The sequence below is a fragment of the Sylvia atricapilla genome, chromosome 21 (genome assembly GCF_009819655.1).
Source record: "Sylvia atricapilla isolate bSylAtr1 chromosome 21, bSylAtr1.pri, whole genome shotgun sequence".
Classification (NCBI taxonomy): domain Eukaryota; kingdom Metazoa; phylum Chordata; class Aves; order Passeriformes; family Sylviidae; genus Sylvia; species Sylvia atricapilla.
Window position 1 is genome coordinate 4,457,022 of NC_089160.1, and position 27,799 is coordinate 4,484,820.

Sequence of the window (27,799 nt, forward strand, 5' to 3'; positions counted from 1 at the left end):
GCAGATTATGTTTGTAACAAATCAGAACAAATAAATTAAGTTCTGTCACAACTTTTAAGGCGTTATTAATCGTGACTTTTAATGCTTGAGGTGTTTTGAAAACACTGCAAGTGCTTCACCACCTTCTGCCACGACACTTTAGAAGGTGGTTTACCAGCCAAGGGCGTGTGTAAACAGGGCCCAGAAGAATGAAGCTGTGAGGGTTATCATAGGGAGCTGACACTTTTAGAGAAGTGGGTGGAGGAAACAGTGAAAACCACTTAAAAGCGAACATTTGCTCCAATTGCTACAAAAATATAGTGATTGCCACTAACACCTGCTGTTCAGTTTATGGACTTTGTTTGCTCAACCAGAAGACATCATCCCAAAGGCAGGCTGCTAAGGAGTCTGTTAGTTTGAATCTGCTTTTTATGTCTCCAACACGAGTATTGTATCACTTGTATTTTTCCTCCACTGCTACAAGAAATCCATGAGTCATTTTAACACCAGAAATGGTATCAATTCAGGACAGGATATAATGCTCACCACAGCTCCTGCACATTTATTAGGTGTCCTTCTTTTCATTAGTTTAAATAACTTGCCAAATAATAATTGCAAAAATGCTCTGATTTCTCTTCTTTACTTGTAAAGAAATGCAACTCTAGGGAAGCACAGTCTTTCCTCCTTCCCCCACCAGGAACACAAGAGCCTTCTAGTCTTTTGGAGGAGATATTTGAGTAGTTGACACAGACCACTACACATAAAGCAGCAAATTTGCTGTGCATGATGTGAATAATTACTGCATTATAGTTTTGGGGTTTAGGGCAACTGTTGACTTAAGCAAAATAAGCCTGCAGTCCAGCTGCAGATCCAAGTTTTCATAAGTTTTCTTGGTTTTCCCTCCAGTGCTGTCTCCCTTAACAGTGACCCTTTTCAGATTTTTCAAGGTACAAAACCTTCACCAAATCCTCGAGCTCAGTCCTGCACACTCTGCTTTCACACATTTGGCTGATCTGAGCTTCTCCCTCACTGAATATTTTCCACTGGTCTGAAAACAAAAACACAAAGGAGACAGATATTGACTTAGAAAAGGGCACAGGGACTTTGAAGACATTTACAAGAACTCTACAAACCAACTGATTCACAATGGCCAAGGAGGGAATGGCCAATCCTCCCATGGAAAATATTCAAAGCATCTTTCAACCGTATAACATATTCCATGCAAAATAACTTTGTTAAGAAAAGAAATATGGATCAGAATATTACTATTTTCTTTAATTAAGTAGTCCTGTAAGTTGGCTCTATTTATTCAACCATTTTATGACACTGGACACTCTGGTAAACCAAAGTATTTAAAAGTTGGGAAGCAACACAGCTAAATGTTTCATGTGCTGTGAACTCCTCTTACCTGTGTGTAATACAATATGTGATGGAAATTAATATTTCTACACATTTATGATAGTATTAGAGATACATGTTGTCCTGGTAACCAGAATACTACATTACAGATAACAATGACAAGTTTATGGAAGAATAATAGCAAAGAATTAGGGAATTTTTTATATGAAAACATATCTGTATCTCAATAGGTCTGTAACAATTAAGAATATTTTATTTCTGGGAAAAAGACTTTTTAACTAGGAAAAAAATTAGAAAAAATAGAAGTTGTAATGCAAAAGAACTAGGAATTAAAAATATCTACATCTTAATTCATTTAGCAAAATAGCTGCCTTAGTAATTGTTAATTAATGTCACAATCCCAAACTGGATGAAATACAAAAACCAAACTGAATCAAGAGTGATAAAAGAAGTACTTATTCTTTCATAAAACACATTTTAATAATAAAGATGTTGTTAAGAACATAGGAAAGTAATCTTTCAAATACAACATAAGTGTATGTAGAACCCCTTTAAAAATATCTGAATTTTTCCCTTCTAAATTGCTTTTGAAAACACTGGGGTAACTTGACATGTTACATAAATAAATCCAAATTCTGCAGCTGTGCTGACATTAGTCATATTTCAGACTTATGCTAGCATGGGCAGAAAAGATCCTATATTGTACTTTATCAAAACACAGAGACTGAGACAGCATGTACATGAACTACTGTTGTATCTATCTATATTTTAAATTGCTGTATTTTGATTACTTAAATCTAAACTTATCAAATATTGTGATCATATACTAGAGGAAAATTCAGTGTATCCATTAGACTGGGCTGAGTAACAGAGAATGTTTTTCATGGCTATGATTATATGGAGAGCAGAAACCTCAACAAGTCAGAATTTTACTTACTAAGGGTTGTCCTTGTTATCAACTTGAAGTAAGGAAGTCCTTCAAATTCTCTCTTGGACAATTTTTCAACGTAGAAGTGACGCAGAAGCCCTTCAGCAAAGGAATGAGAAGTGCGTGTTACTGGAAATGTGCCATTGTTCTAAGCCTGGAGTGCTGTCCTGCCTTTTTGTAAAATTATCAGTCTATTCTTTTTTAAATTCTGTTTCTCCATCCCCCTGTTTTTTCTTCTGTTCCCCTGTAAATCCTACTGTGAAACTGGGATTGCAGTGAATTTGTGAGGGGTGTGAGAATTAGCCAATTTTTTTCCAAAAGACTGGAAATTATAATACTCATAATACTCCTCATTATGAGTAAATGTTAAATTACAATAGGAGCCAAAAGTCCCAGTGTCTTGGAGAAAAACAGCATAATTCTGCAGTCAGATACCATTTGGAGCCAGCAGGAAACATGACTGTCAAATCATTATTAGGCTTTGTGGCTTTTTAACACACAGGGTAGTTGTGAACCTTCCAATGCTCTGTGATTTCTTTTCTGCTCCACTTTGGCCTTGGCTTTCTCCTTTAAAGCATCTTGAGATACATAATTTCCATGCAAAAGGGTGCACTATGTGAGGGTTTCCTATGAGGATCATAAGCTTTTTGCTTAAAGCAGATAGAAATTATTTTTATGAGGCTGGAGATAACTTTTATTGCACTGAAAGTTCACAATTCGCTTTGGGCTTCTGAAGGCTTCTCTATTTTGTTCTAATTTTACCAGTTAGTTTAGTAAAAGATATTGTTTCCATCCTTAACAGAATTTTTGCCCATATTCTCTATGTACCATCAAGGGTTTGTCATCACTAGGGCAGACTAATTTCAATGGGAAGGTTTTTGGTCCATCCTAAGCAAGAGCCTTCAGGCACTTGGTTCAAACCCTACTACCCATTTATCTGCAGTAAATTACACAGAGTAATACTGAAAACCTGTTTGGCATTGTGCTTTTGCTCCCAATGAAGGGTAGGAGTCAGCAGAACTACAGCTTTTTGTGTTTGTAATGAGTTTTGTACAGAAAAATTCAAGTCTGTTGGAAGTGGCTGTAGTAGTGATATCCTAGAGAGCCAAAAGAACAGCAGTCTCAAAATGCTTGGACCTGTAAACTGTCCTGGGATTTTAATGGAAGATGATACACTGTTTAAAGAAAGAACTTGCTCAACTCACCTTTTCTAATGGTCCACACATGTATTTCTATTTGAGGTGGTTTTTCAGTCTCTATTGCAATTTTCCTGATGGTTTCTCCTTCCTCTGTGAAAATGGATTCATAGACAGGAAATGTCTCTTTCCCACAGAAGTAATCTTTGTTGTCAAAGGTTTGACTTGGCACATCTTCTGTTTAAAAACCAAAAAGGACAGAACACATACTACAGCTATAATCAAGTCCTCCAGAATTTCCTTGGCATCAATAGCCAAGAATGGTTAGTTTGAAAGTTGAGTGTTCATTTGTATGGCCACACAAATCCATCTCCAGCTGTTAACACAGACACTTAACAGTGTTCTGCTCTGCCAGGTTCTGGTAGTCTGTCCATGGTGACAAGACAGGATTTATATTTGTAATCCAGTTTCCTAAGGAAATGAGCTGTGTACAATAATGTGGTCTGGGAGACTCCTCACAAGCTGGGAGCCTGCTATCTACATTTCATATTTAAAATTATGTTAGAAATCTCAGGGAAATAAAAGAACTACATGAAGATTGGTGGTTGATTAGAGTGAACAGACCTGAATTCATGTTTTGCTGAGGAAAAGAATCTTATGAGATTTGCATTTTTCTCAGCAACAGCCATGTGGCCAGTGCAAGCCTGAGCCAGCCACAGAACACATTATCTCCTGCCCACCTGGTTAACTTGTAGAGCATAAATAGAAATTGAATTATTCTGTTTGCCAGTTGGAAGTTGGACAGGAATATAAGAGGCTCAGAGGTTTCAGGTGGAAACACCTAATAATTAATACATCTCCACATATACAAGACAGACTGCAGGAGAAGGTTCAGCTTTTACAAAAATGGGCACGTAGGAAATCAAAAACCAAGGCAGTAATCTCCTTTTCACCATTAATTTTTCTATTAAAGCCTGTTAGCCAGGCTTTGTTGGCTGTTCTTCCAATGAAAGCTGTGGATCTCTGCTTCAAAGTATCCAAAACACCTTGATACACACCTCCTGCCTGCCTACTGCCACTGCATCCTGCTTTTTTCCCAGTAAGCAAAACGAGCAGGAGATGGGAAGTGTGCATTCTACCAATGTTTCTACACATGGCTGAGCAGCTCATTTCCTCAGAGCATTCTTGCCCAGTGCATCACCAAACAAACTCACAAATGGGTACTTAAGGGAACTGGACAGTTCTTTACCTTTTGCATTACATGAAACATGGCTTTTCATTTGGCAAACCAGCAGCAGAATCCTTTTAGGAGATTTTTCACTAGCTGTAAGCATTTATTTTAGTAATGTCTACGTAAGTTTTATCATTAGTGCAGCATAGACACAATGTTAAATCTGTGATAAGTTAGTATTTATTTTAAGGATTAAGTTATGTAACTGACACCAATCAGAGTTTTGAATCCTTCTGGTGCATTTTAAAAAGCAGAAATGATGTTAACTCCATGTGGATTTTACAAGCTAGAAAATGATTTGAAGTCTCTGTGGGCACTGTGGTGGGGGAAGAATGGGAATCTTTTGGCAGTAATGAACTTTCTGTATACATTTCTGTAATACTCTCTTTGGAAATGAGCATCAGGAAGTCGTGTTAACAGCAGAGAGAAAGGCAGTGACTGCTCAGGACATGTGCTAGCAGCATGTCCCCTGTGTGAGGAGCAGCAGCAAGAGGAGAGGTGGCCAGGCAGCTGTGCCTGTGTCACACACTGGAACATGGCACAGCTGCTGCTGTTCACATCAGAGCTTGTGATCAGGAGGCTTGAGCCAAGCCCTTCAACATGCACAGCAAAAAGGTGGTCTGTGATCAACTTTGTTTTACCTGGACAGACTTTACAGCATTTTCCTTCTACTTTCTGAGGGTATTTGCAGGGATATTGTTCTGGACAGTGAATTTTCTTACATTCTTGTTTGGTGATGTTGCAGGTGCACAACACACACTCTACGATTCCAAAGGCCCGGAGACTGGGATGCCAAGATTCCCCATGTGAGTATGTTTTGCCATTTGAAACACAAACTACAGAAGAAAAGAAAAAGAAAAGAAAAAGTACAGCTGGAAAAGGTATGTTCGTTGGCTACCTAGCTATAAATACTCATTTGATTCATGCACATTTGTTTGAAGTAATGTGTCCTCACATCATTTTTAGCATCTCAGGCCCATTTCTCTGCTTGATAATTTTAACTTGTAGTTCCTTTACTCAAAATGAGTTTGAGCCCTTGGTTACCCTTTTCTGAGTAGTTTTTCCTTGATGCCAACTCTGCTGATGCTGATGTCCATTGTGTTTTGAGGAAAACAGTGAAGGTGTGAGTCAAAGTGTCTGACTAGCTCCCCACCAGTTCATGCATTTCAGTTACACATTAACCAGCTTAGAAATCTCCCTCCTTCCTCTCGTTTTCTCAGTCCACACACAGGACACAGCCTGCTACAGTGGTTTTGGTTGCATTTGAATCAAACTGGCAGATGAGAGGTTCATGTCATTTGCTACTGAGTCATCTGCTCAGCTCCAGCCATTTGCTGAACCTGGCCTTTGCAGTGAGAGCAATGCTGTCAGTGCATGGATTAATGATACCTGGGCCTTGCTCATGAGAGTTCTGCTACACAGCACACAGAACAAACCACAGAATACTTGCAAAATGAAGGGTAATTCCTTTGTGGAAATATGAATGTCAATAGGTATATAAATTCATTTGGCTTTTGGAATCATAAGAAAACATGAAAAGATGCATATGGGACTAAAATTTCGTTCCAAAAGCTTCTAAGAACTTCAGAATATTTATTCATCAGAGCCCCTGGGAGTCAGAGAAATACAGCTGACACAAAGAGAGTGGAAAAATCCATGCCTGGTAGAAGCTACTTTGGGTCACCCAGCAGTTGATGGGAATTAAATCACTTTACACCATGTTTCCATTTGTCCTATAAATCCTACTTCTTTCTTTTTAAATATTTTATAAACACAAAGAAAAATGCAAACTAATCCTAACAAGGTGAAAGAAAGGGCACTGCCTGATTTCTAAAAGCCAGAAAAGTGAAGTTGGGATATGTTGTAAATATTTCCAATTCTTCTAATATGCCATCATTTTTTATTAATGTTTTTATTTGTAAAATATGTTCCTATTTTGCCTGTAACTTTCAAAAGCAATTTAATTTTTATCTGTAATCTGAAATTTATATCTAACTGGTAACAGATGTAACCAACTGGTTTATACTTTAGTGAGTTACTCAGATTTATGGGGAGTGTTTTTTGCAATGTCTTTTGTGAGCTTATGCTATCATTTGCTTTATAATTTGCTACTTTTTAACTCTTTCTTAAGACACGGGGTTTTTTAGAGGTAGGAAACAGTTTTGTTTCCCAAATAAAAGGGAAGTTTTATCTGTATATCAAGAACATGCAAGAAAAAACTATAAATGAAAAAACTGGTAAGTACTCAGCTGCTCAGCAGGTCTCTTACATGCTTAAATAGCATTTTATTGCTAGTTTGTATGCTTACATGGACTTCTTTTCCCCCAGCCAGAGTTCTCCAGATCCTTTATGGACATAAATACTTCCTGAGTTCTCCCTGACAGGGGAAGGGATAATACATGACATTGTATGGATACACACTCTCTGTCTTTTAAGGGTTGTTTGACACAGAACAATTAAATAAATACTCTGAGGTAGCAGATGAAGTCTCTAGTAGAAGCCAAATACTGGCAAATAACTTCTAGTTGCCCTGTTTTTAGTGCTCTTCATGCTCAGAATGATAAATCTGTATCCACACAACCACACAATATTTGCATGTCAGGAGAGGAGTTTGCGTGCTTATTTTTTAATTTGTTGAAATGTGGCTCAAGGGACAATGTGCATTAATTAATAAAACACTTGTTAATTGCACAGGAACAAAAGAAAACACATGGTCAGCATTCCTGTTTCCATCATGGGGATCTCTCAGACACTCTCCAGGCAGTGAGTGTCTGAAGTTACAGTGCATCCAGAAATCTGCTGTTCGTCTCTGTGCCCTTTATTTGCTGAGACAAGTCAGTTAGAAAGTGCTTTGATGATGTCTTCATGTGTGAATTACATGTCAAAGACATTGCACTGCCTGGAGATTCCTGCTCCTAGATTCACCATAAAACACTGGCATGATCTGAATGCTTTTTCATGCTTGTTCAGGTGGATAATAAAGATCCTATAGCCAACATTCCTTCTGTTAGTTAATACCTTAAAAGATTAGTTGGCCCTAATACAAGGGATTTTAACTCTTTGTGGGTAGTTTCTAAGTGTACTCTGACTGGTATTTGGGGCCAGATGCTCTTCTGAGCATGTGTTTTTACAGCTATTTATTTTATAACTTCCTGGGCCTGTTCCTGCAGACCTCTGTTCATTGAGGTGCACCACCTGTGGCAACTGAGCATCCCACCCTTTTTACTGTACAAAACCTGCTGTCCCACTAACTGGATATCCCTTTATTTTTGTCCTTCCTGTAATGCATGAGAAATATGACTTGAGTATGGTTTGCCACACAGGCTTAAAATTCTGCTGTCCTCAAAATGTGGCATGTCCTATATTCTATTAGCAAAAGGCACTGAAGGATTCTTGGAATTAGATTCATTACACTGGTTAAATTTGCCTTTGTACAGCTCAGGCATCCAGTGCAGGCTAATTGTCTACTCTGCTCTTGTGTCAGTCACAGGGGAGGAAGATCATCCCTTGTATGCCACTGCCTCAGGAAACTTGTTTAAGGTGGGGGAAGACATGAGACTGTCTTTCATGAGAATAATTTGCTAAGTCTCAGAGGCAGAAAACCTCCTGATGCTGTGGCAAAGCTTTATAGTCTGAGATTTGCAGGGCAGTTGAGATATAAGCTGTTTGCAGCTATAAAAATTACAAAATAGGAGAGACTTATGGCAATAACCACAATTTCCTCCAGGACAAGTCACTGTGTGAACAGGTTAGTGAATCTAAAGGCATTGTGGTGTCCTTAGCGGCACAAAGCACTCAATTCCCTGGCAGCCACCACACGAGCTCTCAGAATTCTGGGGCCCAATCCCACAAAGTAACTCAGAGGACAACACTGCCTTTGCAGAGTGAAATGCATTGTGGTACATTTTGGCAGAGCTGATCTCCGTCAAGATGAAATTTCATATCCTCAACAGCTTATTGCTTTTGCCTCCCTGATTAGCACTGAATTTCTCAGTACCAGTGTGAAACTCCAAGACTCTGCTGTATATTTTGAGAGGTCTTTTTAGCTCTAGGTGGCTGATTCCTGACCCAGAGCACCACTGGGAGAAGTGCTTGTCTTTACCTCGTCCGTGCTTGTGCTTGTTGTTGATGACGATTTGGACGATGGTTCCCGAGGCCTGCTGGGGGTCTGGGAGCACTCCACGGTTACTCCTGGCACTGGGGAATCGTGGCATGTTCACCACCTGCCTGGCAGAGCTGGCTGACAGCTCGTAATGGGAGCGGTGGTACGAGTGCCTCTGTTTGGAGACAGGAAGAAAGCAGCAGAGGAAATGTCTCATTCCAGTGAACGAGGGTTATGAGCAGGGAACGAGCACTGCTGGACTAAAAGTAGCTGTAGTAGTGCACAGCATGTTTTCTGGAGCAGAAACACTGCTTCTTTTCAGAGAATCATTTTCCAAAATGCCCATGAACCTGAAGGTTTCATATTACATCCCTCATTTTATAGACATGATTCTTCCCACTCATCCAAACATCTGCTGGTTCATGTATTTAGGTAGAGCACCTAATACTTAAAAGCCCTCAGATTCTCTCCAAAAACTGTTACAAAAATCATCTCTTGAGCAGTAGGTTGTTATTGGATACTTTTATCACCAAAGACAGTGAAGCCCTACACTAAATATACATGTGTGTATGTGAACTGGGAAGCAAGTATTTGCAATCATTATTTAAAAGCAATTCTTGCATAGCAAACAAATACTGTCAAATTTTATTCTTATAGAGCATATACAGAAAAAAACCAAATCCAGACACTTCAGGAGCTCCTGTTCTAATTCAGCATTACTCATGAATTCAGGCTGAGTGAAAGAAACCTATTTGGGGCTAGATTCACAGAACCCAGGATGAGACAGGAGGTATTGAGACCCATTATCATCCTTTTCTCTTTTTACCGCAATGTACTGCCATGCATAGCACAGCAAGAAAACATCTTTAAACTGTAAGTGCCACTTACAGCTTCCCTGTTGGCTGGCTGCCTGAAGATGTCTCCATCAGAGTGTTCCCATGATAATTCTCCATCTCCTGCAGATGAAGCAGAGCAGGATCCATTACAAGAGTAACACCTTGGGAGATACAGAGGGGAAAAGTCTCACCTGGCTTTACAGCTGTGTTAGGGTCTAGTCAGTAGCAGAGGAATGAATATGAAAATCAGCACATTTTGATAGGAATATACTTGGCCATGCAGGCAGCAGAAACTGCCTCACAGATTCCTCTCCATGAGCTGTGCTAGATCTTTGCAAATATTTTGTTTAGGTTTGCATTTCATAGAAAACACGAAGGAGAGATAGGAGAGCTTCTGTCATATTGGAAAGGACAAGGAAGGTTATGAGATAAATCATCATTTTTGCATTTTTAAAAAAGACCAGTGGACAGGATAATATATGAAAAAAGCCCTGGAGAGCTGCAGACAGCGGGCTGCCTCGAGTGCATAATCTGATGTAATCTCACCTCTCATATGGAAATGCTAATGAACTGGTTTCTCATTAGTGGCTGTGTCTGAGGGGATTGATTTCTCCAGTGTAAGGCTGTTTTACAACTGTATAGCTACGTTTGATACTTTGTTCTTTAAAAGTCACATTGATTTTTGGACCTAGAAGAGGCTGGTTTCATATAGAGCTCAAATAACTACCTGGTAACTGACATCAGACAATTAACAAGGATTTACTTTAATTAATTGTCAATGTATTACATTTAAAACAGTGTATCATTGTATTTCTTCCTGGAAACAGAAATATCACTTTGCTTGTTTTGCTTGTGGCTTCATAAGCAGTTTGCCTGGCAAAAAGTTTCAAGATTTATTTCAAGTACTGAGCTCAAACAAGCAGAATATCAAAAGACAGCACAAAAGTGCAAGCAGGAGAGTTTTTCAAAGCATTTTGGCATTACCAATATTACAAGTGGAAAACAATATTACACTTCTGGAAAGCAGAGGGACTTTTAGGTGCTTATCTGCATCTTTGAGAACAGGCCACGGATGCTTAGATAGCCTGGAAGTGGTGATTCAAGTGCCATAATACCAATAAATGAGATAAAATACATTTAGAAACTCTCAGACATTTTGGGTTTTTAGACAGACAGTTAGGTGTAGACATTCAGAGAGGCTTGGAAAGCCCCTAGAATCAAGTGTACCTTGTCACATAGAAGCTCATATTTTATTACAAGGCTTCTCTACCCAGACTAATGGCAGCTACTTCAATACATCATTTGAAACCTTGATTTACCTCATTAGGGGGATGCAACTTTATCATCAGAGCATTCTCACCTTGTTTCAATTTAGGAAAAAAAAAGTAGCAATGTTGCCTTGCTGGCACTGGCAGGGTAACTTTCCAACATGCATTGGATTGTATTTACATGGGAGACTTGCAGAGTCCTGAGTGACAGTGCTGGTGCACAGACAAGGCTCTGAAAGGGAAGGAGTAAATTCAGAGCCCTTCTGTGACTGTGCTTGAACTTACCTCTGCAAACTGGACAGCAGGACTCTGGAACAGAAACTGGGACTGAGCAAGTCAATTTGGGACAAGTCTTCAATCCACAGTACACATTTCCTTCCTGCCAGTAAAACACAAAAGGGCATTTAGGAGGAGTGATTGATTGTCTGGTACTGCATATTCATTTCTTTATGGACATGCTTAAATCTGTGTTTACATAAATGCTACTCCATGGAAAAGCAGAATATTAGATAAGAACAGTCTATTCAGTACTTGGCCTATGAAATTCTGAGTTCATGAAGAATATGATCATGATTCAATAAGAGGAAGTAGAGAGCTGCCAATTGTTGATAGTGAAGAGCTGGTTGAATTGAGAGGGATGTCTTAGTTCAGACACTGGCTCTGAGGAGTCACTGGGTGACTGCTCAAATATACTGGATTTGAACTGTGACATCTCAGGGATGGCTCTGTGGCCCAGTGCCAGTTCAGAGCTGTCCCCTCCCAGCCTTGGAGCTCTTTACTTATCAGCTCAGTCTAAATGAAATCAGTCATAGGTTTAGCGTTGTATTTTCCAGTCAGGCTGACGGGAAATATTCCATATATCCAAGCAGCAATATTTTACCTGCTGCCTCTGCACTGTAAGCTCAGTTACAGCAGATGCAGGGTATGCATTGTGCACTGTGTTTAAGAGATCATCTGGCATTTATTTGCCAGGTACTGCACATGAGCTCTGAGCACTCTCCTGAGTTTCAGCATTAATTCTCAATTCCCAGCCTTTGCTTTGCATTGCTTATATTTCAGTGTCACATCTTCTAGAAAGGAGAACTGGAGCATACACAGAGCAGGGATCTGTCAAGTCATGTTACTTACTGAGCAGCTGCACTGGGCACACTGATTTGCTTGCCTGTTTTGGAAAAGCCCCTCAGCCACAAACATTTCTCCATGGTGGTAGGTGGTGCCATTGTATTCACAGGATTTCCCAGTGATTTTGCTGCTGACTGAGAAAAGGGAGTCTTCTGGAAGCAAGGGGAAAGGAACATTTCATGCAAATGTTCTTGATAATTCACAATGTCATAAACACAGGGGAGGAAAAATCTCCCTTCTCCCTAATTCCTGTTTATTATGGAAAGACAAGTTTTGTCATGCTGCAAGGTCCAAGTGATAAGCTACTATCTCGCTGAACTTTGGTTAATCACACTTTGAGTTGACTGTCCCAGTTAATGCTGGGATGCTGATGAGCAGCTGCAGTGCCAGCACTAATGGCCCTTCTCAGGCTGCAGTTTTCCCTTATGTGCCTATTTGTTACATGGCTCTTTCATGCTTTAATGGAAAAGGCATCAGATGCTGCATGCACACAGAATCCCACTCTCAACAGCAGTTTTCTAGCAGGGTTTCCCCCTTCTTAGTACTGATTTTTGGTTTTTTAAAATTATTTCTAGTATTATAGCCCAGACAGAACTTAACTGCAGGCCAGCAAGTTGTGCTACATGGTGTGGATGATTCCCTGCCATCCATAGGCACTAACCTTTTGGGAGGGGAGCAGCAATAATGATGATGGGACTGCCAACAGAGAGCTATGTACTAAGTGCTTGTTCCTAGTCGTCTTCAAAACAGGCAAAATTTGTCAAAGGCAGATGCCAAAAGCTAACCAAAAGTTGATTTTTCTGTGACATACTTTTTAATGTCAGACGTGCACATGAGGGAACTTTGTTTGCAGAATTCAGTGCATATGACAAAGTGCGTGATATGGCCGTGCCAATTCCAGTCTGAAACCTCCTGCTTCAGCTCAGCATCATATTGAGTTCTGCACCACATGGGTTAAATGTTTTTCTAAGACACAAACTATCCATATCTTATGCTAAAACATCCCCTAGATTGTTTAGCTAATAGCAGTTGATAAACTGTGCAAAGGGATTACACTTTATCCATGAAATGTGAGTTACTTGATACTGCTTGGGCAGTGAACCTGGCACTACATATTTATATTCACATGAATTTAGCATCTCAGCATGGGAAAAGACATTTCAAACAAGGGCTCTGTGGAAGTAACAGTGGAGTGTTTGTTCTCTGGAGCCCAAATCACAGTAAATTTCTAGGAATGCAGCTGAAATTTCAATCAGTGGGTTTGGGCTTTCACATAAAAGAAACCTGACCTGAAAATTCAGGTTTCCCTATAGTCCCTTTCATTACCTATCAGATAAACCTGGAGATATTTTTTTGTGAAACCATGACACCACAGAATGTACATTTTTCAGCTGTGAGCTCAAGTGAAAAAGCAGGTTTCTGCTTTTTTTGCACTGCCATTAAACACTGTCATTCAGTTTGCCATAAAAGCATATATTAATTACACTGGCCCATCAAATATTAATACTTTAAATGGTAAATGTCAAATCTGTCTGGGGTACATACATGTACTACAGTATTTGAGAGGGTATGGGGTCATCAAAGCCCATTCTGTAGGAAACTGGAAGAAGTCAGCTAATTTATAATTCCTGGCCTGATATTTCATTGCCTGACACATTTGATATATGCACTTCCACAACTGAAGCACTGGATACATCATTATTTTACTGCAATCAGGAGTGTCAAATGATACCTTTCCAAACTCTTATAAGGAGTACAGAGACCTGGCCACACCTGTGTTTGGCACAGAAATGCTTTTGGCGCTTGCTGTATGATTTGCTAGAAATGCAAAGATGTATGCTCTAATTAAGACATCCTTCAAAAGTCATCAGCAAAAGGTTCAATTGACAAATTCAGGTTATTTAGGCACAAAAAACCTTGCTTCCTAAACAAGACTGCTCCCAAAGCTTTATCTGGCATTTTAATGGTGCTGACTAACATTGCTTTAATTACAGCTGCCTCTGTAAAGTGTCAAGCAAACCATCTCTGTGAATCCTTTTAATTAACTGGGTTCAATCTCAGGGTTTTTTTCTGCTATTCTTAACATGTCAGTGGAAGCAACATACAATGTATAGGGTAAAGATGTTGTAGCATCAAGGTTTGAGGGAAGAGTCAAAAATGTACACATAACCAGGTTTCCAGTCTTCTGGGAGAAACAGATTCTGTATCACATGGATCACAGACAGTTTTGGAAACACCATCTTTCAGCTTTTTATGTTTACATTTCTATTCCTTCCTGGATTGCTATAAAAACTTGGTCCTGAGATGCTTTATCCTTACTTGGATATGAAGCAGAAGAGCATCAGTTATTTGCTACTAATCCCTTGAATAGCTTAGAGAAATTCTATGGGCAGTTCCTGATGTTTGAAACACTGGTAACTTCAGCAAAACTATTTCTGTGCAGAGTGAAAAGCAGTAACCAGCTATGAGCAATCTGACCTTTTGGGAAATGGGGGATGACTTATTTGAGGAATGGCTTTAGGATCCAGGCCTTACTACAATCAAGTGCTGAACTTGGATCTTTCTGGATAAAGACAAGAGGTGCAGGTATAATTACTAATGAACAACTTAGGACACTACCTAACAAAGTGGGAGAAACACCTCAGAATCAGTACAGCCATGGCATGAGAATCAGTAAACTGTTTATGATGTGACATCTGAAAGACAAAAAAATCAGCTGCTTTTGGGGAGTCCTTGCCACTGGGGACAAGGAGACAGCTTGGCTTTCTTGGCTTTCTGATAGTCATTGTGTGCAGTGAGCAGCAGGCTGAGGTGAGTGTCCTCCTGAAATGGACCCTGCACAGCACCTCAGGAAGGGTCTGAGGGTTTTATTGCATCCCTCTGAGGTGCTTTCCTGTACAATATTCTGCCCATTTGTGTTAGTACTTAACACTCTCACTATTGCTTATTTTAGTATCAGAACATCTGGCAAAGAACATTTTTTAAAAAGCCTACAGACTCCTGGCTTGCTGAGTTAGAAACTGTTTTTAAACTGCCACATTCAGGATCACCTAGTGTCATTTAATGATAAATATAGGCTTTTAGTGTCCAGCAGAAAGGCTGGGTGCCCAGCCTGGCTTGGGTTTTAAAGTTTGTCTATTTTATTAACCACCCTTATAAAAACAATCAAGTGCTAAACAATATGAAATTAATCACAAGGTCTAATGCCTTTAGAAACTTACCATACTGGGAACTGTTTTGCAGATAGTCTGGTTTTTTTAAAGCAGACAGATGATAGATTATGAATTTGAATCTCGAGGAGATTTTATGAAACATGTTTTCTGAATCAACCCAGAGCATAAGCATGTACAGACCAGGACACTGAGGTTTTGGAACCACATCCACTGGAGAAACAATTGGATTCTGCTGGAACTCCAGGACAGCTGTTTGCACTGACATCCCTTCTGCACATTTCCTTGCATTCCCAGTGAGTTTTGCTACCTAATGTACACAACTGGAAGTGTCAGTTCAGTTGCACCAGGGGCTCTAGAGCTCTCTGGGCTGTGTCCTGGTGCAGAAAACTGTTGTTGGACACCAGCTGACCGGTGATCTCACATACTGCTTTCTGTACACCTCCAGTTGTAACAGCACCATGCAAGGCTGCATTACTTTCCTTGTCACTTAAAATTTGCCTAAGAATGATAGGTTACCTATTCAGAAGCCACACATAAAGACCACGTATGAAATAAAGCACAATTCTTGGAAATGTGCAGACCACAAGCATTTCTAATGCCAGAGAGGAACGAGACTTGAGTATCAAAGTACTTCTTCCTATTTTGCTTATTGAAAATGCTGATCATTGAAATTCTGAAACCTGAATTAGCTCAGGCACCCAAACTGCCCAAAACAAGTGGGCAGAACTTTCGTTACCTGACATCTACTTTTGGAAAACTCTTTGCTCAGGTAGGAGCTGCACAAAACCCGTCCCACTGTTTCAGTGTAGGGTTACCTTCTAGGGGTCAGCTAGGATTATTTTAAACACTCTTTGGGGCTGGAGGTCCTTGGGGAATTGTAGCACAGCATATGACACCAAATAGATTTCTTTCCTACTAAAAATTCTTTTGCTTAATTTCTTCCCTCTACTTTTGTTTCCACTCTACATGAACGTGTCACCTCAAGGTCTGATCTGAAGTCCATTGAACTAAATAGATTTGGAACCTGGCCCAAACACCTACTCTGTGTGGCACAGCAAAAAGGCAGTTTCCCCTTTCATCTTCTGTCTCATATTTCCACCATATTCCTTAGTATTTCTAGAGAGAAAGACTGTATCATAGTCAGTAACTGCATCTGTTCTATTAGAAGACTGAGTCCAAAAACTATGAAAGTTAATAGAAATCTGTTGATTGACTACAGTAGGAAGTGGATCAAGCCTCAGTCCATGTGCATTTAGCCTTTTCCCTCAGCCATGCATCATAATCCAAATCATTACAAATCTGTTTTGTAAATTTGTAACATTACAAATTAAAATGAAGGTGTGAAGGTTCCTTTAAAAAACAACCAAAGCTGTGCAATGATGTTATCTTTAAAGTAGTGGTGGAGGCTGACAATAAATGTGGATGGAAAAGTTGTGCACTATCCAAAAACTGCAAACACAAGCTCTAAATAAAATCCATATGTGCCTCTTGGAGGTGCAGGTGTCAACGATATTAAGCCACAAAATGCTTTACATTAAAATAACTTTAAGGACCAGGTTAAGCTCTAAAACCTCCAGGGTAATTCAGAGTTAATCACCCCAGCTAGTCTTTAATATGGTCAGAGGGTAGAAAGTGTATGAAATTCATTGCTTGAAGGAACTAGTAGCACCTTATCTACGCACTCTGAACTTCCATCCACATTCAAGGGAAAGATGGAGTTTCAGTTTAAACATTCAAAAGGCTGTTGGTTGTGTTTTAGCTTTCTAGGGCTAAAGTCAAGCTCTTCACATTATTTTAATATATTTTCTGTGGCTTAATTTCCTGTGTTTTCTTTTATAGTTGCATAAAAAATTGCCTATCAATTGCCCAGCAACTCTGAAGGGCTCATAAAACACTTTCTAGGTTGCTCTAGTTTAATTCTTGCTCTCAAGTTAAAATATTATATGAATCCACCAATCACTCTCCCGCCAAGGAAACAAATTAAATGAAGCTTTGGTGCATTCTGAATCCTCTCTGAAGTCTCTTTGAAGGTTTTGGAAGTTATCTTGGAAAAATTCTGAGTAGCTTATCCTATCCTATCATGTCAGTCCAAAGAACTGAAGTTCTGTCATCCATGTGGGAAGATACGTATTTTTTCAATGCATTTTGGATGCTGATATACAGATAGATGTTTTTAAATTTTTTATAGTAAAAAAAGCAGAATGGAAACAAGCAATAACCTCAATCTGGCTGTGATAGCAAACGTTCCTTGTGAAGATAGTGACAGAGGCAAATCACAAACCAAATCAAATTATCTAAGCACACATTAAGAGGAAAAAATGAGACATCTCCCTGTAATGCCTATACCCTTATATTTCTAAAGCAAATTTGCTTCCCAATTAATAATTCATTTTAACTATCTGACAGCTACCCATTGTTAGAACTCTCACTTGCTGATATGAGAAGAGTAGGTGGTAGCAAAGAAGAGTTGCATAGAGAATGGAAGAGCTGGGCACAGTATCCCTTCCTCCATCCCAAAAATGTTCATGAATGGAAGGATAAGACTAGAACTGGGAGCTCTGTTGTGTGAGCTGGGTAGAACCCAAAGCCTCTTCACCAAATGGTTTAACGTCTGTGCATTCTGCAATGGAAAAATCCCTCCAGCAGAGCATTCCAACAGCCAGGGTTGAAGATTTTGGTTGTAAGTCAGTGCAAGATGTGCTGCATTACACACACAATCTGTAGTTACTTACAAAATGTCTGTCAGGTCAACGGGTGCTGTACATGCCCTGCACCTTGCAAAGCTGGGTCTGAATCTACACTGCAGAGTGCAGGGTGTCACCTGGACAAGCTCAGTGACTGAGTGAAGGTAGAACTGAGCTCATGGCAGGCACATTTTTCCTGCTTTTTCAGTGAGTGTCACAGTGCAGTGAGTTCTGTGCTGTCCCAGGATCCAAAATAGCTGGTTCAGAAATTCAGGTATTACTGGGTCGTGCTGCAGTCTACCATGCAGACAGAGCCTCAGTTATTTTTAGGAGATGATCTCAGCCCACTGTTGTGAGATAGCTCATCTTTAGACCAGCTATGGATAAGGTGCCACCTGGCATCTCTGTATCTAAAGAGAAAGTACATCAGAAAAGTGGGTTGAGTTTGATAAAGAAAGACCACAGTACCAAAGGAGCTGAAACTTAAACATGTTACTAATAATGAATGTTCTTGGAAGGCAGTGTGTTTAGTCGGGGCAGCAAGCTTCAAAAACACTGGAGCCAGATGGGCTGATTCATCCATCAGCGTGCAGCCTTATCTGCTGAGCCATCAAACCAGCAAGGGGCATGTGGAAACCCTTTCTAAATCCTGCAACTGTGAATTTTTGCTTCTGATGTAAGCTTTGCTTAGGTTTACATATTTGATCTTTAACGAGACTCTAAATACTTTGATTCATAATTGTTGAATGTAGAAATTATACAATCTGCAATAAATGTTCCAGCTTTAAAGGCACTGTCCATAAAAGTGCCATGAACAGCCACAGCGAAATGCTCAAAGGACTTGAACATGAAGTTTATTTTCATGACAGGAAGCAGAAGCTCTGAAGTCCACTCTAGACCAAGAGCTGATCCAGATCTAAGAATGATGGTGAATTCTCTCCCTGACTACAAATCACCTCTCTTCTGATGATGCCTGGAGAATCCTGAGGTGGAGGGATGCATGTGATAATCTTTGAGTCTCACTAATGTGTAAGAGTCCCAATTCATGTGACCCTAGGTTTTTTGTTCCATATGTGTGATGATAAGAAGAATACAGTTCAGATATTAAAATACTTTCCAGAGCTACAAAAGAAAGGAATATCCAGATCTGTATGAGAAACAAGGTCTGGATTTTGCCAATGCCAGAAAGAACATGTTTAAAAAAAGAAAGGTTAGCAGTGAATCTGCGGTAGAAGCTGGTGAACCACTGATGGAAGTAGAAGATGCTTCATAACATATGTCTGAAAACTACTTAAGATTCATGATGTCTGGTGCCAGGGAGACAGGATACAAACACTGCATCTCTTTGTGTCAGTGAGTCCAGTGTCACTATGGATGCAGAAGACATTAATTCCAGGGGGAGAGTAGTGCCAGCTTTTCTCAAAGGAATCCTTTCAACAGCTCTTTCACCTAAGTGAAGCTAAGAAGTTCAATGTCCAATGAAAGATGCTGCCTCCTGGCATTACCTCTGCTTCATTAAATAAGGAGACAGTGATTTGTGCAGTTACACTCTACAAGGCCTGCAGAGAGGCAAGAGAAGAACTCCAGGTCACTCTGACTAGCATTACTCATTTCTGTAATGCATCTTGAGAAATGGAGGGGAAACATATGTGACAGAATATAATGAGCATTTATGAGAGAAATTCCCCTGGATGGCCAATGGCCAGAGCTCACACACGTTCCATTAAAAAATAACCAGGAAAACCAGAAAGTAAATTTCCTGCATGGACACATAGGAATGGAAAGTTGGCATAAGATCTGCAAGAATGCCTGAGATACCTACTTAGATCAGGCATGAACAATTACCAGTGAAGAAAGAGCACCAAATATGATACACATAATCACTGCAGAAAGCAGAATGCAAATAACCCCTGGAATCACAGGGGACTCCTGGTTCTCTTTTGCCTAACATTGTTACAGATTCAATTAGGGGAAAAACAGACCTTAGTGGGACTCACATTTTTAATAAGATAGTGCACAGCTAGCAATATAATGGCCCATCATTTGTAGCAGGTTGATTACAAACAGACTTTAGGAGCAGCTAAGATAAGATCACAATTCAGGAAAGGCTCATTCTGATAATTTTCCACATTTATCAGTTTAAACATGGAGTACAAAATTCCAGCTGAAGACTATAAATAGGGAGAACTTAATTTGATAAAATGGATATGAGACTTTACATGGAGCCTTACTCTTCCTTACTAGACCATTGTAGAACGTTTTAAAATCTTCATAGGTATCATGACATCTACAAGCTCATGAACAGAAAAAAGCCCAAACAGTTCAATGCCAAGAAGCACTTGAAGCAAAACCAAACAATCTTGAAACATTTATATTTCTATAGTAAATAGGATACAGAGTTACTAAAAAATAACAGAAAAAGTTCCCGACTGCAATTGCCAGTTATTGAGTAGGACTCCTGTGATTAAACTAAAACTGTCAAAAAGTAAGCACCCAGTTTTCTTGTGTTCCCTCAATAATCAGTAGAGAGTGACAAACAGGCATCCTCAGGGAAAAAAAGTCTTCCCATTCTGGGTCACAGGATGAATCACCCTCATGTTTCCAACAGCTGTAAAGGGTGTCTAGATATTGTCTTCCTAACTGAAGGTTAGATTAGCTGGAAAAACAGACCAGGTTTTGGGCACACCAGCACACATCCTTCTTTTGATCTGGAAACAGAAGAGAGGTTTGTGTTCCCAGCACCTTACTGTTTTATTAAGTTCTAGTTGGCCAAAGAAAGCATTTTGCCTTAGAAATTTTCTTTCCTACACAGACCATTGTAGAGAAAACTCCAGTGATCAGCTGGATGTTCCAACTCCAAAGAGTTGGATTTAAAGTGGAATGGGCTCAGTCTCAATCCTAAGACAAAAAAGCAGCATCACAGCAGATGAGTGAGAAGCTCCAAAGGGTTCTTCCTTGTCACTGGTTAAAAAAAGTATTCTAGACACCTAGATCAGATATTGATACACACATCTGATAGAGAGTGTGTATAATTGTCAGGGCAGATGAATCCAACCCAAAACTGACGTGTGGATAGCATTTATTATCCAGTAAATGCAGTGAACACATCCATCCCTCCTGAACAGCAACCTCCTTGTGCACTCCTGTCCCTCTGCCATTGTGCACTCACTGCCTCCTGCTGACAGCTTTTGCTCAGGGAACAGCTGTTTTCCTCAGACAATTAAACTCTGGAGAAAGTCAAATAAAACCCCTTTCTATGATGCTGCATGAATACTCTTTTATAAATGGAAATGTGGGGTGCCACTAAGACAGACATTGAGGGAAAAGCTCCAGTCAAACCTCCCAGCCATTAGGCCATGTCGGGAATGCTGGAACAGCATTAGTCTCTTTCATACAGTGGCTCTTAATAATGAGCATATAATAAATGTACAGTCTGGAGATTTTACTATACAGTATCCAATTGGATTTATACAGTCATAAACTTCTACAGCACTGCTTCTATGATTTACAACAGTCTCTACTAATTATGAAGCTATGCCTGGACCTGAGATGTAAAAGGTAAACGTTACCAGACTGGTTGTACAGTGACACTACACAAATGCACATTTGCCAAAGCAATTTTGAATTGCTTGTTAACAGCCAGCCATTGCAAATAACTGTATATGTCTGCTCTTGTGAAAAGCACCAAAACCAGAAAGCTTGGAAGTTTGCAGGACAGTGTTTTATTGTGACAGAGTTTAGAGATATGGAGTCTGGAATGGACAGTCAATGAAACAACTGCTGCTTTCTGCCTGGATTGTAGGGGATTGGACTTGGTAGTTTACCTGATCTCTTCACCCATCTGTACTTCTGATTTCCTAAACAGAAAACACCACGGGAAATACTGTAACTTACTGTAGGACAAGCCTCTCATGACCTAAATGGATCCAGGAGGATGTTTACTTCACAGAAGTTTCCCAGCACAGATATTGAATTTTGTTGTTACTCAGCATATTGAATGACTATTTCAGAAAGAACTATTTGTCACTAATAGGAATTACCTGGGCATCGTGGGCAGCACAGCTGTGGTACATGCACAGGGGAAGCACAGTGTAGACTTGGGCATCTTATTCTGCTGCACAAAACATTTCCATTCTGCAGATGGAACATAGTACATAGTATTTTAATGAAATGTGCTCTTACAAATTTCTGTGTTCTCTATTCCACATCCAAACATTTTTTAGAAAATGCCTTTTTTACAACATTCTGGTTTCACTCACATCAAGATATGCCCAGATACTTCTACTGCCTTTGAATTTGTTGGAGGTCAGAAATCCTTAAAAACCTTAAAATCAGAGGAGTGTATAAAAATGGACAGCAACGTTCTCCATTTTTATTTTTCTTTCCATTTGTCTTTTTCTTTTGAGCAGATTATGCTTAGGAATTGCACTTCCAAAACTAAGACATGGATAAATGGTAGGTCTCTGAGATATCCCCTGCTGAGGGTTAGTTCAAGACCACAAGAGACAATAGTGTCTGTAATTGTTCCTGAAAACTGTGGAGAGTCTTTTGTTTTCATTTTATTGCTTTCCCAGTAGACAAAAAAACCCAGATGGTAAGTAGCCATTTTTTTAAGAAATATGAGTTAAGTCTTGGGAATAGGGTTCATTATTCATGTCATTAACATAATATTCTATTTGACCACATCTAAGTTTGATTTATAATTAAAACATAGGGAATTTTCATTCTCTGGTGTGTGTAACCAGAAAAGACTATCCATTTCAAATTCCCATTTCCCATCTATAATTCATCCTCTTAATTTACCTCTGAGTTGCTCATGTTTATAACAAGAAAGATCTTTCACCATGAACATCGATATTAAGTTATGACTGTAGTTTTAGGTGGTGTCAGGACTAAACCCACTTTATTTTCATATGCTTTCTGGAGCACTGGAATGTTTTCAGTGGATGTGCAGACTTCCCTAGACAGCAGATGTATAGGCCTTTCCAGTCATCTCTTTCAAAATAATTCATTGACGAATATCTGCAGACCACAGGCTGGAATCCTACTATTAGATCACTGCTATCCACAAACTACATTTGTGCATCTGCTTTGGAAAGAGACACTAAAAATGATTATCACCATCTGTTTCCAATAAGAACTGAAGTGAAATATACTGATTTTGTAGAAGAGGAGCAAATTTGAGACTCCAGGATCTTCCCAGAACAGGGACTAGCCCTGCTCTGCACAGCTGCTGGCCCAGCAGCCCTGGGAGCCTGGGAAACACTGCTGAGGAAGAAAGGCTGGCTGCTGACCTGGCCCCATGTTGCTGACTTCTCCTGTTCTGTGACCTCACTCTTTTTCATTCTAAGTCCTGCAGGATCTCCTGAAGTCAATGTTCCCTTTCTGTGCATGGTCAGCTGTGATAAAATTCTGCAGGCAAACATTGCTGCCAGCCAGACTCTATCCACTGTGTGCTGCAGGACAGAGCTACCTGAACTCATCTTGTGCTTAGTGAGACTGATCTTATCCCCAGTGATATCTGGGAGAACAGCCCCAGACTGTTCAGAGCAGGACTCAAGCACTGCTCAGTCTCTCTAAGCAAGGGCCAAGGTCACATTTCTGCATCAGGTACCAAAGAGTGTTGATGCTTTTCTGTCCCTGAGCTGGGCTATCAGTGCTGAGTGTGGAGAGCAGTCATTTAGCCTGAGGTCTGCAAATATGACTATAAATGCAAGCAAAAGCAAAAAAAACCCTGCATTTTAGGGAGTAAAATAATGATCCAACAAATTTTGAGTGCTCAATTTTACTTGACAGTAACAGTCAACAGGCTCCACTATGAGCTAGGGGGGAGGAAGGGTTGTAAAAGGAAGGGGGAACAGGGTGAGAACACTGAATTATGTTTAGTTTTATTCTGGTTTAAGTATGTAAATTATAACTTGTAAAAATACAATACTATATACACACAAAAACAGGAAAGCTTTTCTTTTTTTTTTTTTTTTTTAATGCCAGGCTGAATAACTTGGCCTCTGTTTAGTTAATTTGCCTGGCCTTTTTCTTTAGCATCAGAAGCGTGTGTGTGCTGGGGGGATGGACAGACAGACTGTTTAGAGACAGAGCAGAGACCTCTCTCTGCTGCTTGGCTTGTTCTGTGCAGACATCATGTGGATCAATGTCTGTGGGCAGATTCTGAGACATTTTGATACACTGGACATAAAGACCCCTGGGGATTTTTTTGCTATTCTCTGCAGTGTGAGGGAATCAGTTTCTGCATCAGACTCTGCCAGGGAATCCAACATGGTTCATGTATGATCTGTCTTATTTGCAATCTGAGGCACGCTTTACTTTGATCTTTTATGCTGTCATATTTGGTTTATGGTCTGTGCCTGTGCTTTTAATGCCTTTATTTTGTTAAAATTATAAATTGTTGAGTTTCCTGAAGGAAACTCCATGAAACTGATGAAGCTTCAGGAGCTTTTATGGTTGGTCAATGCTCTGAGGGCATGATTTTGGCCAGGACAAAGCTCAAATGAGTGGCTGGACGTTGATATTTGGAATCTTCCTTCTAGACAACAAGAGGCACATCCAAGAGATCCCTCAACATCCTCACTGCTGATCCCACTGAAATGATCCCAGGTCACATTTTGCACCCTCATGGTACACCAAAGGTAAAACATAGCAAACAAGGGAGTAGAGTCCGATGCACTTCTGAGCTGCATGTACTGGGAACTACCATAAGCAGTTTCCTTCTTTACTAAACCTGCTGCCCTGAACCATCACTTTGTCTTCCACAGCCAAGTTAAAAAATAAAACAGACTGTGTTTTTTGGAGGCTCAGAGTGTGTGGGTGTGCCTGGGTCCCAGCAATGCTGCTGTCTAGAGGAGCTGCCCAGGCACTTTCCCTTCCCTCCAAACTGTCTAACACCTCTCTAAAAATCATCAAGCATTTATTTGTGTCCAGATCTCTAGGATTTCCAGTTAATTTTTTCCCCACCCAAGACACATTCTTCCAGTGATTTAATGAGTGTTTTACTCCACACAAACTCTGAGGAAAGTTTTCAGCTTTGCATACACATCAACAAAAGTTGAGTGGCAACTCCTTTTTGCTCTAAACAAACTTTTCCTTTCCTTCCTACTACATTGTTTTTTCTCTCGCAGCTGCATTCTGCAGCTAAACTTGTGGGACTACTGTTTCTGCACCTCTGCACTGAATTGTAGTAGCAGATTCCCTCAGAGCAAATGCTGCACAGGGGCCCAATATTTTACACTTGCAAGGAGGGAAAACAGTGAGGAATACTTTATTCTGCATTAAATACAGCAGACAGAACTCAGCATCTGGAGTGTCTCATGTGTTAGTGATTAAGATCCCTTATTGTTTATTTTAAAGTGCTCTTAGGGACATAAACTGCCCTCGTTTTTGTGCCTCCTCTCAGCTGTATATGACATACTATGGGGATCTCTGACTTCTGTGTTTCTGCATCAGCCATCAACTGATGGCAGCCCTTTCATGTTCTACCCAATCCTCTCTGCTCCCCATAACCTTTTCTCATGTTTCATCATCTCGTTCTTCTTTGACTGACTTTTACTAACAGTGATTATCTAAGCCTGCTCCTTCAGCACTTTATGCTTTGACTGGAAGATGTTGGCACTGTACACAGATCCAAGTACCAAATTCAGGTTCAGAATCACCCATATTGGTGGAACTGCAAGGATTATACTTAGGCAGTGGGACCTGATCACTTGAGATGTAATGCCCAGCATACACAAAGCTTCTGGCTAATTAAGGAGTTGTTTTGTCTATGCTAGGCAACTCTTTTTTTGCCGTAATTGGCCTCCTCTGTTCGTATTTGCCTTTCACTAAGATCACCTGCCTGTATTTCCTGCAGCATAACCAGGACCCAGTAGTGAAAACAGGTTTGGGCTTTGTCAAATTGTAGGATTTGACAAATTGTAGGAGGAGTTGTAGGATGAGTAACTCAGCAGTCCTACCTCTGAGCAAAGACAATTAACGCAGTACACAAGGCCATAGGGCTCTAGATAAGGATGCCATCTTTCTCCTACATGGTACTTCTTCTCTTGAAACACACAGTATGTGTCTGAATCTGTAAAACAGTAAAGAATTGAAAGAGCTATGAATGAAAACTTCCATCCCATGTATATGAAATATATTTAAATGTGCAGAGTTTTCTGTGAACTACTTTTGCTTTTCCTGGAGAATTACACAGCAGAAAGACCTTTAATTCCACATGCTGTTTCTTCTAACCTCCCAAACCAAATTAAATGACACGGCCTCCCATTTTTCCCAAATTGCAAATGATGATAGAATGGCTTTCATACAGGTGAGTTTACCCTTTCACCTGTTTAAGTAAGAAAATTAAAGTGCCTGATCACTCAGACAGGGCAATAGGAAGCAAAACCTCTTCACTGCAAAACCAAAGCAATTGGTCCAACTCAGGAAAATCCCAGGTTGTACTGCAGAGAGATGTTGAAATCATTTATGCATCAGCTTTCAAAATATTTTAAGATCTTTCTTCGCTAAGCACTTCTGATCTTGCAGTTACAGATTTGCAGAAACCCACATACCTGTCAGACATTATTGTCCTGTCCCTTCCTGTCCCATTATGGTTTCACACTGAAACCTCCAATCTACAACAAAAGGGGTGTTTCCATGTGGGAGAGCTCTTCTGTTATTCTAAGGATATCCAAATTCAGTTTAATTCATTACCCACAGTACATAATACTTCAGGATATCTCAACAAAATACCCATCTTCCATGTGATGATAATCCCAGTCAGGGACAGTGCTCACATTTACTGGGCTAGAAGAAAGTAGCCAGAGCTAGGGACTGTGAGTAGAAAGTGTGATCTGCTTTCACTCCACACAGAAGCAAGACAAATGAAACACAGGATATGAAAAAGCAGACAACTGGAGTTTGGGCATTTCTCACACTGTTCTTTCTTTAACAAGGTTCCTGCACATGGTTTTCCTGTGAGTGGGTTCAGTGGGGCAGTCTTTCTGCAACTCTCTTTTTTTTTTCTCCCCCCATCTACTTCCTTAAAAGCAGAAGCTGCTGAGACTGAGGCTAAAAAATATTTCTCAAGGGCAAATAATGTCTTTGTTAAGAAGGAGGCCAAAAGCCAACCTGTGCAGGTAGGGAGAACATTCCAGACACCTGGTGACAAGGCTGAAGCAGTCAAAAACTCCAAGACTTATTTGGGTAGCTATTCTTCCTGCCATGATTGCTGAAATGTGTTAACATCTCCCACAGATGACAGGCTTTGCAGAAATGCTCCCTTGCTTTTGTTTGTCTTCTTTTCAAATCTTCTCATCAAATTTTTGACAGTTTCTTTTAAGAGGGAGACTCTTAATTTTCTCAAAGGATGTACCTAATCCGGTTCATATGAGGTGGTTTTTACAACATAACCCAACAGTCTTGGAGAAGCTTTACACTACTGAAAACTTCAGCACAATATTCTTACACATGGGACAGGTCCAGCTAATCTGTCAGATGTTTACAGAGGTTACTAAATAGAATTAAGCCCACTCTTGACTCAAGATATTTGAAATAAAACAGATTCTCCAACTGATGTGTTATGTTCTTCATGATGCACTATAACCTGTACAGCTTTAGGAAAATGTACCCCAAATGTGGGCATGATCTGATTCTACTAAATACAGGATTGGAAGGAGGAAGAACGTTAGAAAGTTTAGGACATCCTTTTCTGAGCCACATCTGAAAATAGAAGGAAAATGTCCAATTTATGTGAATGTGATGGTTTTGTTTGAAGTCTACTTACGTTTTACTTGTTCTAGTTTACCTCCATCTATGAAAAGGAGACAGAGCACACCAAAAAAGATAAAATGCAAATCCTCCAACATCCACTTTCTTTTCATCTTTATCGTCAAAAGGAAAAGAAAGAGCCTCTCAGAAGACAATGTTGAGCTGTTAGGAAAAAAATACTAAATTAATTAAAGTAAAATCTTGTAAGATACTCAATGATTT

General features: G+C 39.9%; 1 protein-coding gene across 2 annotated transcripts; it reads right to left on the reverse strand.

The window, feature by feature from the left end:
* Positions 1–515: 515 nt before the first annotated feature.
* Positions 516–27,767, reverse strand: CHRDL1 (chordin like 1). Of its 2 annotated transcripts, none has more exons than XM_066334042.1 (11): positions 27,594–27,767; positions 25,786–25,898; positions 21,859–21,952; positions 11,968–12,110; positions 11,125–11,218; positions 9,624–9,691; positions 8,736–8,910; positions 5,275–5,469; positions 3,472–3,639; positions 2,276–2,365; positions 516–1,027 (listed from the first exon to the last, which is right to left on the reverse strand). In XM_066334042.1, exons 1-11 carry the CDS (start codon positions 27,688–27,690, stop codon positions 897–899), a joined length of 1,368 nt encoding a protein of 455 aa, XP_066190139.1. In that variant the 5' UTR covers positions 27,691–27,767; the 3' UTR covers positions 516–896. The 2 variants fall into 2 exon arrangements, with proteins under 2 accessions (XP_066190139.1, XP_066190138.1); XM_066334041.1 differs by having other exon boundaries at positions 11,968–12,113.
* Between the last annotated feature and the right edge of the window lie 32 nt (positions 27,768–27,799).

Coding starts and splice junctions, on each gene's coding strand:
- CHRDL1 (XM_066334041.1), bottom strand. CDS start 27,690: ATGAAAAGAAAGTGGATGTTGGAGGATTTGCATTTTATCTTTTTTGGT. Junction 11,219..11,967: donor GTGCCCAGTGCAGCTGCTCA/GTAAGTAACATG, acceptor TTTTACTGGCAG/GAAGGAAATGTGTACTGTGG. Junction 1,028..2,275: donor GATAACAAGGACAACCCTTA/GTAAGTAAAATT, acceptor TTTTGTTTTCAG/ACCAGTGGAAAATATTCAGT.